Source organism: Parasteatoda tepidariorum, chromosome 6, assembly GCF_043381705.1.
Source record: "Parasteatoda tepidariorum isolate YZ-2023 chromosome 6, CAS_Ptep_4.0, whole genome shotgun sequence".
Taxonomy (NCBI): domain Eukaryota; kingdom Metazoa; phylum Arthropoda; class Arachnida; order Araneae; family Theridiidae; genus Parasteatoda; species Parasteatoda tepidariorum.
The window spans coordinates 57931827-57943830 of NC_092209.1; the positions used below are offsets into that span (position 1 = coordinate 57931827).

The following is a 12004-nucleotide window of genomic DNA, read 5'->3' on the forward strand; positions in this document are numbered from 1 at the left end:
AATTCCGTTGATCTTGCCTTGTTCCGGGTTTTAATATTTATGCTAGTGCCTTTTTTAACTATCGTTTCGGTTCGATAATTTTCAAGTGTTTTTATTTAGATTAATAAGTTTTCCTTTTATTTTATTGTTTCCCCCCGTATAATTAGGTATGAAATATATTGCGTTATTTAATCATTGGTTTTGTTTATATTAGTTAACTTAGGAATTGTAATTATTTTTAAAAAATAAATATGAGAATTTTGTATCTTTTAAACTTGCTTTTCTTGTCTAAACTTGTAAATTTTTTTATTCTTTTAAATGTTATATTTCTACCATTTTTTTTCTCTTTAAAGTTAGGAGTACCTTTCTTTTTTCTCTTACTTTATGCATTGCACTTTTTCCTTGTAATTCGGGTTCGATAAAGCATCGATTAACGACACTTTTTGGTCGATCCAGAAAACTGGGAAATTCAGACATCCGGGATAGCGATGCTCCCGATTATCCCGGATAATTGGTTCTCTACTGTATAAATATTTCTTGTAATTAATCTCACTATCAATTTCACTGTTTTCTTTGTTGTATTGTTGATGTGAAGTGTTTACATAGTTATCGATCGAACTAATCATAATGGTATTATCGATATCAACTGCAATATCGGCAGTATGTCGGTATTGCAGATAAAGTTCGATAAACAAATTCGTAAATTAAAATCCATATTAATAAAAATGTTTAAAAAAAATAGGCAAGAAAATTTTAGCATATATTTTGAAAAGAGGGGAGGAGGGGAGGGCCCAAAAACGGCTAAACCTAGGGCCTACGAAAGGCATAATCTGGCTCTGCCAGTGATAATAGACTGTTAAAAATTCTGTCCCTTGCTCCCACTGACCACAGTGCTTTACAAAATATCCTCAGTGGTGGACGGACATCGTGAGTTAGAATGTTCTTGCCATCGGACTAAACCTGACTGGTTTTTGCGTATTTCTTCCATTTAACACAAATACAGGCTAGTTCCATCTAAAAGTTTGCTATGTAATCTAATTTAACAATGCTCATTCGAGAGGCTCCTTTGTCTTCTGAGTTGGGTTCAAAATTAACAGACTACGCTGTTGAACATTAGTAGTTGTAAACTCATAAATAGGTTAGCTGTTCAATCGTGGTTATAAAATAAGTAGTATGCATGCCAGCCAATTATAACCATTTAATAAAGTTACATTTTCTGCTTTCTCAATAAAGTGTTCATAAGCTAAATAATTAAAAAAAATCATTGAGCACAGAAAGTACATGCAAACAACTACAAATTATATGTAATGAAAAGTATTCCATTAATCATAGTTTTGAAATGCAGGTCACATGGTCATACAATGTTGCTGTTACTGATGTCACTCCAGCTTTTTCATTAAAACCTGATTTGGGCAAAGCCTTCACCGGTGATTACATGGAGCTAGATATTTGCACTCGGTAATATTTTATTACAATTTCTAATGTCATTTTGTATTTCATGCTTTAAATTTTTTAATATACTTGGCATAAAAAAGAATTTTGGGTAAAAATTGAAGCATTAGTCACATATTTTTAGGTATTAGTACACTAGGCATTAGTCACATATTTTTAGGTATTAGTACACATTTGTCCTGATATTTCCGATTTTCTGGATATTTAATAAATTCTGATTTTATCTTTTTTGTTTTGAGGCACCTAATTGTGTGCGTTTAGAGAATCCAATTTTCTAGAATACAAATGCAATTTTTTTAAAGAAAAATAGATTTGAAGAATAAAAGGTTTTGGATATTTGATGCAACATCTTTTTTTATTTTAATTAATAATGCTAGTAAAAATTGCAAAATTTTGAGAGTTCCAATTTAGGAACTGTCAACTAATTATAGGCATGGTTCAAGCATTTACCATTAACACATTGCTTCAATTTCTTTGAATTCATTTTTTATAAAAAAAAAAAAAAAAAAAAAAAAAAAAAAAAAAAAAAAANTTTTTTAAAAAAAAAAAAAAAAAAAAAAAACAGTCAATTAACAATTTTGAATTATCAAAATTTTTTGGTGATGAATTCAGGGGCCATATGCTTATTTATAATTTTAATCAAATGCAGTAACAAACAGGGTTTGAAAAAACCCGGGGATTTTTGAAAAAACCCAACCCGCCTGGGTTTTATTGAAAAAACCCGGGGAAAATTGGGTTTTATTTGAAAAAACCCGGGGAAAATTGGGTTTTTTCATTTAGTGCTCATAAATTTTACTGTGAAATTATTTTTATTTATTAAATAGAGTTGTATAAGTAAACACTAAAATTTCATCTGACTTTTACTTGTAAAAAAAGTAAACTGGAATAAATATTTAATGGTCTTCCATGTTTTTATAATACGATTAATAGAAAGTGAAATTAAAATTACGTATAATTATAAAGAGTATCAGTTACTTGTCCCTTTTTTCAAATATTTAGATAAATATATGCATTTTTAGATACATTTTAACTTTATAGTTTCAAAAGACAAATTAGTCTTAAAATTATAAAAAAGCATATCTAAAAAGTTATAGCTTATTTTTTTAAAATCAGAAATAAAACTTTAAATTTGTTTATTGTTGTTTAATGTATCACTTAATAGAATTTTTTTTTTTTTGTTTGCTTTCAATATTTTTAAGCATGATTAAAAGAAACAAAATAAATTGTATTCAAATGAAATCTTAAAAATAATATTTAAAAAATCTTAAAAGTAATATTTTAATTTTTAACTGTTTTTTAATTGTGATAAACTTTCTCCAAATAGTTAAAAATTGTCAGCAGATGTTAAGAGTTAACTTCAAAAAAAGTTCCATTTTTTTCTTTATTATTATTATTATACAACAGAATCAAAGTGTCTACATTTCTCTCTTAGATGGTGATACACTTTTATGAGTTTTGTAGCTTTATCTGTTCCTAATCTATTTCGAAGTTTACTCCGCACCAAACCGAAAGTTGAAAAGTGTCTTTCGATAGAGACAGAGGATGCTGGTGTTGAGTGCAAAGAGAAAAGAAATGACAGAAATTTTGTGGAAGCTAGGAATTTTATTTATTTATTTAAATTTTTTTTTTTTTTGCCATAATTTTCCACTATTTTTCAATGAAAACTGTTGAATAACAGTGTCAAGCATCATTGATTTTGGAAAGTATTCAGGATCGGACATTTTGAGTGCCATAACACGTGGCAGAAATTCTGGATGTTGCCTAGAAAGACAACTGCTAATTGGTCTTGTTCATCATTTAAAAATTGTCCACTTGTTTCGGGATCCAGGATGCATATGCTAATAAATGATGTGGCTGAACAGCCTAATTGAATCTTTTTACAAAATGTTTATGGGGTTCTAATTCATCACATGATAGTAAGTTAATTCATATTTCAACAGCTTCGGAAATTGAAATGTTTTCTGGTTGAAGCTTTTTTAAAGCTTAAGAAACAATTGACATCTGCTTTTCCCAATTGATAGTTTATTGGTAAAGCCCAACATTATTTAATATTTTTGACATATTATTATTAGATTCATTTTGATGTTCAAGAACAATCTCTTCATATTTATGGTAATTATTGGCAAAAGCTTTTACATGCTCACAATATGAATTCCACCTAGTATCATTTGGTCATTGGGTCATCAAGCAGTTTTTTTCATTTGCCCATCCATGTGCTTGATGTACATTTCTAAAATATTTGTTAACTTCAACGATGTGTCCAATGATAGTATTAGGAGATACTTCCCTTTGAACCAAATTAAAAAAAAAACAACACCAAGTGGGTTTTTTCAAAGTGGGCCCACTTGGGGAACCCTAGTTATACGTATTTTATATTAAGTTTAAATAATGCATTATCACTAATACATATTTGAAACTTCTTTATTGTTAAGTACATTACGTTTCATAATTTTTTAAATTAGGAATTGTAAAATATAAAAGGTAGTAATATAAAAGGAACAAGTTTATTAATCTTTTTGTTTTCACACACATTTATTTACTATATTTATTAAACATATGGATATTACCTATTATAAAATTATAATCTGCAAATATTTATAATCAGTAAAAACTAAAATTTCATCTGACTTGAGTTAAATAAAAAACTGTAATAAATATTTAATGGTCTTGCAAGTTTTTATAATAAGGTTAATGGAAAGTGAAAGTAAAACTACGTATAATTATAAAGAGTATCAGTTACTTGTCCCATTTGTTTTCAAATAATTAATCCTAGGAAAATGATTTCATTTCTCGATAAATAATTTTAAAAAGTTCTCTTATAAAGAGTTTTAGCTTTTTTTTTTTTTTAAAGCCAGAAAATAAAACTGTTTAAATTTTGTTAATGTATCACTTGGTAAAAAAAGAAAAAAATTGTTTCTTTTCAATTATTTTAAACATATGAATTAATAATAATAACCTGTTTATTAATATATAAAGCATGCAACTATATTTGAAAAATTGATCTTTTCAGAGTATATTATTTAAATTTTTATTTGATTTAATATCATTAAAATATTACTTTTTGAAAAAACCCACTTGAAGTTTTCAATAGTACCTACTATAAAATTATATGAAGATTCGAGTTTCTTTTACTTTACTAATATAAAAAACTTAATCATATAAATCATGCAACTCTATTTGACAAATTTATGCTGCACAATAAATTATATAAAAGTAAATGCGAAACAATAAGTTTTAGTAAAAAAAAAATATTTTTTTTTGTTGAAAAAACCCACTTGGAAAAAACCCACTTATCGTTCCAAGTGGGTTTTTTCAAGGTGGGCCCGCCCAATAAAACCCGGACGGGTTTTTTCAAAGTGGGCCCACTTGGCGAACCCTGGTAACAAATCTTACAGTGTGGGGTTTAATAGTTTCTCAAGTATTAAATATTCTTTTACTAGTGATATTAAAGATGATAGTTTCATAATGAACAATACAACACTCATATCATAGAATTTTTACATAATGAATTGAGGAATCATCTTTCAAAATTATTTTTGTGCAAAATTGTTAAGTAGCATATTCATTGCGTTTTCACTTCAATATTATTGAATCTCACTTTAAAATTATTTGATCAAGGAAATGTTGAAGTAGATAACAAATATTGGTTTGAGGGAATAGTTCAATAATTGATACTGGCTGTTTTTTTATGCAACAATATTATAATTTTTTCTCTCCATATATTGAATTGAAACTAATGAAAGTTGTTCCGTATTGATAAAATTATGCTAGAAACTCTTAACTTTCTGTTCTTCACAAAGTATTCTGAAATTAAAAATATATTCCATTGTTCATTTGTGATAAAAATTTGTTTGTATAACTTAAATACATCAAATTATACTTTTAATTCTTATTTTGCCATTTGCCTTTTAGTAGTTTCAATACTGTTGTAAAAATGTCCTAATATTTTTGCAAAATGTTGCCAGATTATTTTAGTCCACTAAAAAGTCTTGTATATTTGAATATATCTTAAATTTGTGTTGAAAATACTAAAACTTTCCTGTTAAATTAAAAATTTAGTTCCTTCATAGCCTAAAATCTATTTATGTATAATTTTCTGATTTAATTGTATAATACTAACATGTTTAAGGTAGTAATTTTTGTTACAAAATTCATAAGCGAGTAAAAATTTAAAACTAAATTCAGTATCAAATTAAAGCTTATGTAAGTAATTGTAAAAAGAAAATTGTGAACCTTTTTAAACATTTTAAATCATATTTTTAATATAATCTTTATTACACTCTGCTAACTACATGATTTAATGCTTACAATTTAATTTTCAATAATAAAATAGATTTTTCATACATTGCAGAGAAAAATTAAATATTTAGAAAAATTTGGTTGGGTAAAAATTTTAAAAAAAATTATACTAAAAATTTTTTTAAGGGGAAGAAAAGTTTTTCAAAGGTGTCCATTGGTTGCTTTGTTGTGTGATGTAACAATCTTATATTACAATTTGCTTTGGTTGGAATGCTATAATTTCTATTTTGTGTAATTTTATCTTCTTATATAGGAAATAATTATCTCTGCTTTTGTCATAAATGTTTTCTTTTTTATAACAGTAGTTTGAATTTTGTTCATAAATAACAATAGATAATTTTAAATTATTTCAGCTACAAAGAGAGTGGAGCTAGTAATATGGCTGTAATGGAAGTTGGTCTTCCTTCTGGGTTTGAGGCTGATACAGAAATTTTACCCATGATAAAGAATTTAGACAAATTAATGAGAGTTGAAACAAATGAGGGTGATACCAATGTTGTCATATACTTTGACAGGGTAAATTTTCTTTTTGTACAACTTTAATACCTGATCTTGAATTTTTATTATATGAAATTTTTATTATCTTAAAGTATAAACTTCGATGTTAAATGTTATTATTTTATGACCTAATTTTAATATATTGCAAAATATATTAAAATTAGGTGTAGGGAAAAATTTCTCATTTTAACTAAAACACTTTAAGAAAAATTTAAATTAAACACAATTATATATTTAAACACAAATTATATATTTTGTAATAATTATTATGAAAGGAGTGTTTATACGTTTCAAACACTTAGAAATAAGTTTGGCCATCACTTTATTTTTTCAAAGAACTTAAAATCATCGCATATTTGGCTTGTTATTCTATCTTATCGATAAGTCATTTCAATTGTTTTATTCCTGCCCAAATAAGTTTTCAATTAATAATACCAATATTCTTCGTAACTTTAATATGCATCATGATTTTGAGCAATAGATTACAAATATAACGTTAATTTAAAGTAATGTAAAAAAAATGTCAGTTATAATTTTTATATTTTATTTCATTTTTATAATCAAGGAAAAATAACTGAATTCTGCCTGGAAGACATGATTTATAATATGAGTGATATATATATCCATGAATTTTTTGTTAGATTGACAATGAAGTCTGTGTTCATGTCCCTGCTTTTAGAAGTCACAAAGTAGCCAATCCTAAACCTGTCCCTGTTAAAGTGTATGATTATTATGATTTATGTGAGTACTTTTTCTGTTTACAATAAAACTTTTCTTACTGTGATAAATAAAATTTATTTTAAATTAACTATATATAGATAATTCCCATAAATAGCATAAAATAAAATAAACAAAGGAGGTATATAGCAAAGTGTGTGTGTATAGGTAAATCAGTATTTGTTTGTGGGCAATTTAAGATATTTAAATGTCAAAAATTATTTTTATTCAATAAATAAAAAATGCAAAGCCTAAAAACTTCAAAACATTTCCTATACGAACATTAATTACATAATTGTAAAGATCTTGGAGGTAAAATGTGATTACCCACATTTTATAAGAAATTAACTACTTTAAATAATTGTACATAACAAAAGCTTTCATTCTGTTTAAGTAGATTAAATAGATATTTCATAATATAAACATCTGCACCAAATGTGGAAAAGGTTAAATAAGGAAACACGAAAAATATTAAAACAAAAAATTTAACAAAACAAATGAGTTGATTGAGGCTCTTATTTAGAGAGCTCTTTTTGATGATGCAACCTTATGTTGCAAAGAGAGTGCACTAAAGACAATGCTATCAATGATTTACTTTTAAAATTTAGAGTTAAATAACTTTTTGTTTTTCTAATTTAAGATAAAACAAGCATCTCAAACAAACTTCATCTTTTAAAGCTAACTAATTTTTATGATATAAAATATAAATGCAAAAATATTATTGTTTATTTAAAATAGCTTTATCATTCATAATTGGTAAATTTGTTTTTACGCATAATTATATCAGTTGGGATCATTTTTATAGACCTTAAATTTTATTCATCGATTTATCTTTTCACAACGTCAACAAAAGTAGCATATCCACACCAAGAAAATGACACTGGTTAAAATCTTTTGGGAGAAATCACGTACCTTCAATCGATAACAATTCTGAAGTCAATGGAGGTAACCTCTAACCACTACCAACCTCTATAAACGAACATTTTACTGTGGAATGGAGAGTGGTCGCTCCCGAGAGGTTTTATTGTATTGAAGTATTTGTTAACGTAATTTTTCATAAAGCATTAGCTTAATCTCTAAAGCAATCCAAAATTGATACATTTGTTGGTTGTTAGCTCTATTGCGTATAATTTAAATTTTTTTCTGAAAACAATAAATATTTTAAGTGCATTTTCTGTGTCTTAAGTATTAACCTTTAAAGTTGTTTCAAAGCAGTAATATAGATCTATTTCAAATATACATTTATATGTTTAATATATGAAAAGTTTAATATATAGCACAAAATTTTATACAATGCAAAGCCTCATGATTCAAAGTTTGTTCTGTATGAAAAAGATATTCTACCATATTAAAAAGAATAATTAACCTAAAATTCTATGTCAGCTAAATTCTGTGTTTAAAAAATCCAAACTTAAATGACAGTTCATTATACACTATATATTTTGTATTACAAATTTTTACATTTCATTCATTATTATTTTAGCCAAAAGTGCCAGAATGTTTTATGAATCAAAGTCTGTTACACTGTGCGAAGTCTGCGAGAGTGAAGATTGTGGCAGTAAATGCAACGAGCTTACAGATGGTGTAAATGCATCTTCAACACCCATATACAACTTATTCCTGATTGCATTGGCAGCTATGTTTACCTTTCAAATTGCAAGAGCTAATAATTGAGGTGATTAAATTGTTGACTTGAGCCATACAGCTGCAATAATGACAAAGCTTTTTTTAGCTAGAGTGGGATGTGTGTATGATCTGATATGGTGATATTTTTTGTATAGTTACATAACGACAGTGCCTACCGAGGAACTTCGGTAGGCACTTCAGATTTTATGAAAGTTTAGCTATCGTCAAACTATTGATAGAACTACGAAAAAGCTCAGTGCTTGGTCATTAACTTGTGGATTGTCATCACTACTGCTTTTATCGAGTTTTCTTTAAAGTTCATAATATCTAATGCTAACATTCCATACTTTGTGTTAGATCTTGGAATATTTCATATGTGTTGTCTGATTTTCCTTTGCAATTAAGATAATTTATTCATATTTTTTTAAAAATAACTATTGCATTCATCAGCATTTGTTTTTGTTATAAACCTTGAGTTATTACTCTTATTATTCTGGTGCATTTTGATCTTAAATATTTTTATAATTTAAATCTTTTTATTATTTAAAGTTAAATAATCATTTGTTGCTCGGCTTTCTCTAGTCATCCGTGCATATTTTGACACCAGACAAATAAATCAAGGTTTAGTTTTTCTTAGATATTTTGTGAAATTTAATTTTAAAATAGGCAGTTTTATTAAGTATTCTACATCTGGAATTCAGCCAAATTTTTTAAAATATCGATGCAATTAAAAATTTATGTTAAATCCGATTTTAAATCAACATAATATATTTTTCTGGAAAAATTGTTAATTTATGCCAATGAACTTTAATCATAGAAAGTTTTAATCCTAAAAACTTAAATTTTAAATTGTTGTATTGTACTTAAATTTTTAAAAATTACATTCTTGTCCATAGCTTATGTGCAATCTCCCAATTTTTGTACTTTATTATTCTTGGGAATTTTAAACAAGCGTCTGTACAATGTCCTTTCTTTTTTAAGCATTAAATGTGTGACTTTTATAAGAAGACATTGAATATATTTTAGCTTGTCATTTTCTTTTAATAGTCAAGGTTTTCTTATTCTAAAAATAATACTAATTGTTGCAAACAAAACCAAATGTTATTGAGAACATAACTTTTAAATATCAATGAACAGTTTGTGGGACTAATTGGCAGCTTTATTTGTAGAGACAAATTTCACTTGTTTTCCATTTTAGTGTAGATGAATGTGCAAATAATTAAGATGAGCTATATCATTGTCATCTTCAACTGTGATAAACTAAAAACCTTTATTTTCATACTCAAACTGTTTCAATATAAATTTAAAATTTTAGCCAAAGAGATCTGGTTTTAAAATTATAAAATTGTTTATGTTTTGACATTAAAGTTCATTTAAACTGTATATTTGCTGTTTCATATGCCTTTAAATATTTCAAAAAGTGATTTGTAATAAAATTTTTATTAAAACAGTTTTCATTTTTTTTTCTTTTTATCAACATCAGTTTGAATGCTAATGTAAAAGATTTTTAGAAGTAAATGGGGTTAAATGAATAAGTGAAAAGTGAGTGACTCAGCATTTTTTATACTACATGGTACGTGGCGTTTTTAAAAAATGCTTATTTTCGATATTTAAAAGCCCTTAAAGGTGCTTTTTTCATTGGGTGTTTTTAAAAGGTGCTTAATTTTCCAGGGTGCGTAGCGTTTGTAAAAAGTACTTAAAAGTGCTTTTTTGTGGATTTTGTTTTTAAAAGCTTTTAAAGGTGCTTGTTTCAACTGGCGTTTTTAAAAAGTGCTTTTTTTCCGAATAATTTTTTTTCCCCTTCAGCGATATCTGGTGGATGCCATGCATTTCATGAAAAATGAGGAGTTTGCTACGTAATCATTCACGCGGACTTCACGTCGTACCCACGTTATGACTTGCGCATACGTGCACATTTGAAACCGAAACCCGAGTGCTCCAATTCAGATAGAGAATATCAGATCCTTATGAAATTTTTTTCTTTTTAATTTATTTTAATTTTGTTCTTGTTTATTTTATTTTACTTCTAACACTTTTTTTGACATAGGGGGTAAGGGTACTTTTGTTCTGAGTTCAGGGTCAAGTTGAATTCACTCGGTGATGTGGGAAAGTACTGATTGTTTCGATTTACGCCCGTTTCTTTATGGGTTTTTTTTAAACGCTAAAACTGTTTATAAAAAGTTTTTGTTTTTCAATATCATTGATTGAATATGAATTTTTTGAGTGCTTCAAAATTTTTGTGAAGTGCTTGAAAAGTTTTTAAAAAGTGCTTATTTTTGATTCAAAGATTTGGCTATGCACCCTGTTTTCCCTTTTAAAAAATAAATTTTTTTTTTGCATGGCTGATTGTGCTCCAGAAAAAATCCAGATTTCCGGATTTTTTGCTAACCGTGATCCGGAAGTTTCCGGAGATCGAAGGTTCAGAGGTTTCAAAAAATCATTGATCATAAAAGTTTCCGGAAATCAAATTTTCAAAGGTGGAACTTAAAAATACAGTTTATTTTATTTGTTTGTAAGGGAGAGCCAAATAAGCTAATATTCTAGATAAATATTCATTTTTTATCAGTAAATAGTTATTATAATCATAAACTCAAGAAAGAAAGACGTATTTGTAAATTTTAATTGCTTCTCCAGGTCATCATAGGTATGTGTAAAATTTTAAATATATTTTAAGTAAACTAAGAAATATTGAGAAAAAGGAAAAAAACCTTGTTTAAATTTTTTCCTAATTTCTTGATTAAACTTTTTTTCAAATTTTTTTTTTACTCAAGAAATTTTCCAGAATTTTGACATGGGCTCACAATCACCCGTTTTTGTTACCATGTCGATTTTCGCCGCGTATTATGCAAAAGCGTGCTTTTCACTTTGTTCCATTCAACGTTTTCACAATTCACTTTGATGTACCGTCGGTTCATAGCGTATGAAAGCGCCTATCATTTTGCATGTTTATGAAATGCTCGAGTCCGTGTGTGCGTCTACTGAGCTGGGTTCAGTGAGATTATTGCCTTCTCATGTGCAACTCTGCTGCATTTTGCAAGATATTCTCAATTTCAGACATTTTCCAACCTCTTATATCAAACCGAAAAATCTCTCGATCATTATAACGGCTAATATAATCAAGAAAAAGAGTTCTTTGTCAGAAACTAGTTATTTTCTCATGATCATCTAAAGTCTTTGAAAATTATTTTGCTAACGTATGAAGTGCTTAAAAATATTTTTTGAGTGCTTAAAAAGTACTTATTTTTTGTTGAAAGATGTGGCTACGCACCCTGTTCTAAATAAAAGAAAAATGGCATAGCTTCATATCAGCACTTCCACCTCTCGCTTCAATGAGTCACGATAATCTAAGCGTACTTAGTTGAATTTATAATGAAATTATTTTAAAAAGATGAAACATATTCACCAGTCTTAAATATTTGATTACCAATGATGA

General features: G+C 27.2%; 2 protein-coding genes across 2 annotated transcripts in view; one reads left to right on the forward strand and one right to left on the reverse strand.

Moving 5' to 3' along the window:
• Positions 1 to 10024, forward strand: part of LOC107455512 (thioester-containing protein 1 allele R1-like) — a 16177-nt gene extending 6153 nt beyond the window's left edge. Inside the window, exons 6-9 of the mRNA XM_071182411.1 lie at positions 1325 to 1437; positions 6084 to 6246; positions 6870 to 6969; positions 8429 to 10024. Coding sequence (XP_071038512.1) covers positions 1325 to 1437; positions 6084 to 6246; positions 6870 to 6969; positions 8429 to 8619 — 567 coding nt within the window. The 3' untranslated portion in view covers positions 8620 to 10024. The remainder of the gene's footprint in view (positions 1 to 1324; positions 1438 to 6083; positions 6247 to 6869; positions 6970 to 8428) is intronic.
• The window catches only part of LOC107444147 (uncharacterized), a gene marked incomplete in the record, with an annotated part of 30330 nt that overhangs the window by 17734 nt on the left and 592 nt on the right, over positions 1 to 12004 (reverse strand).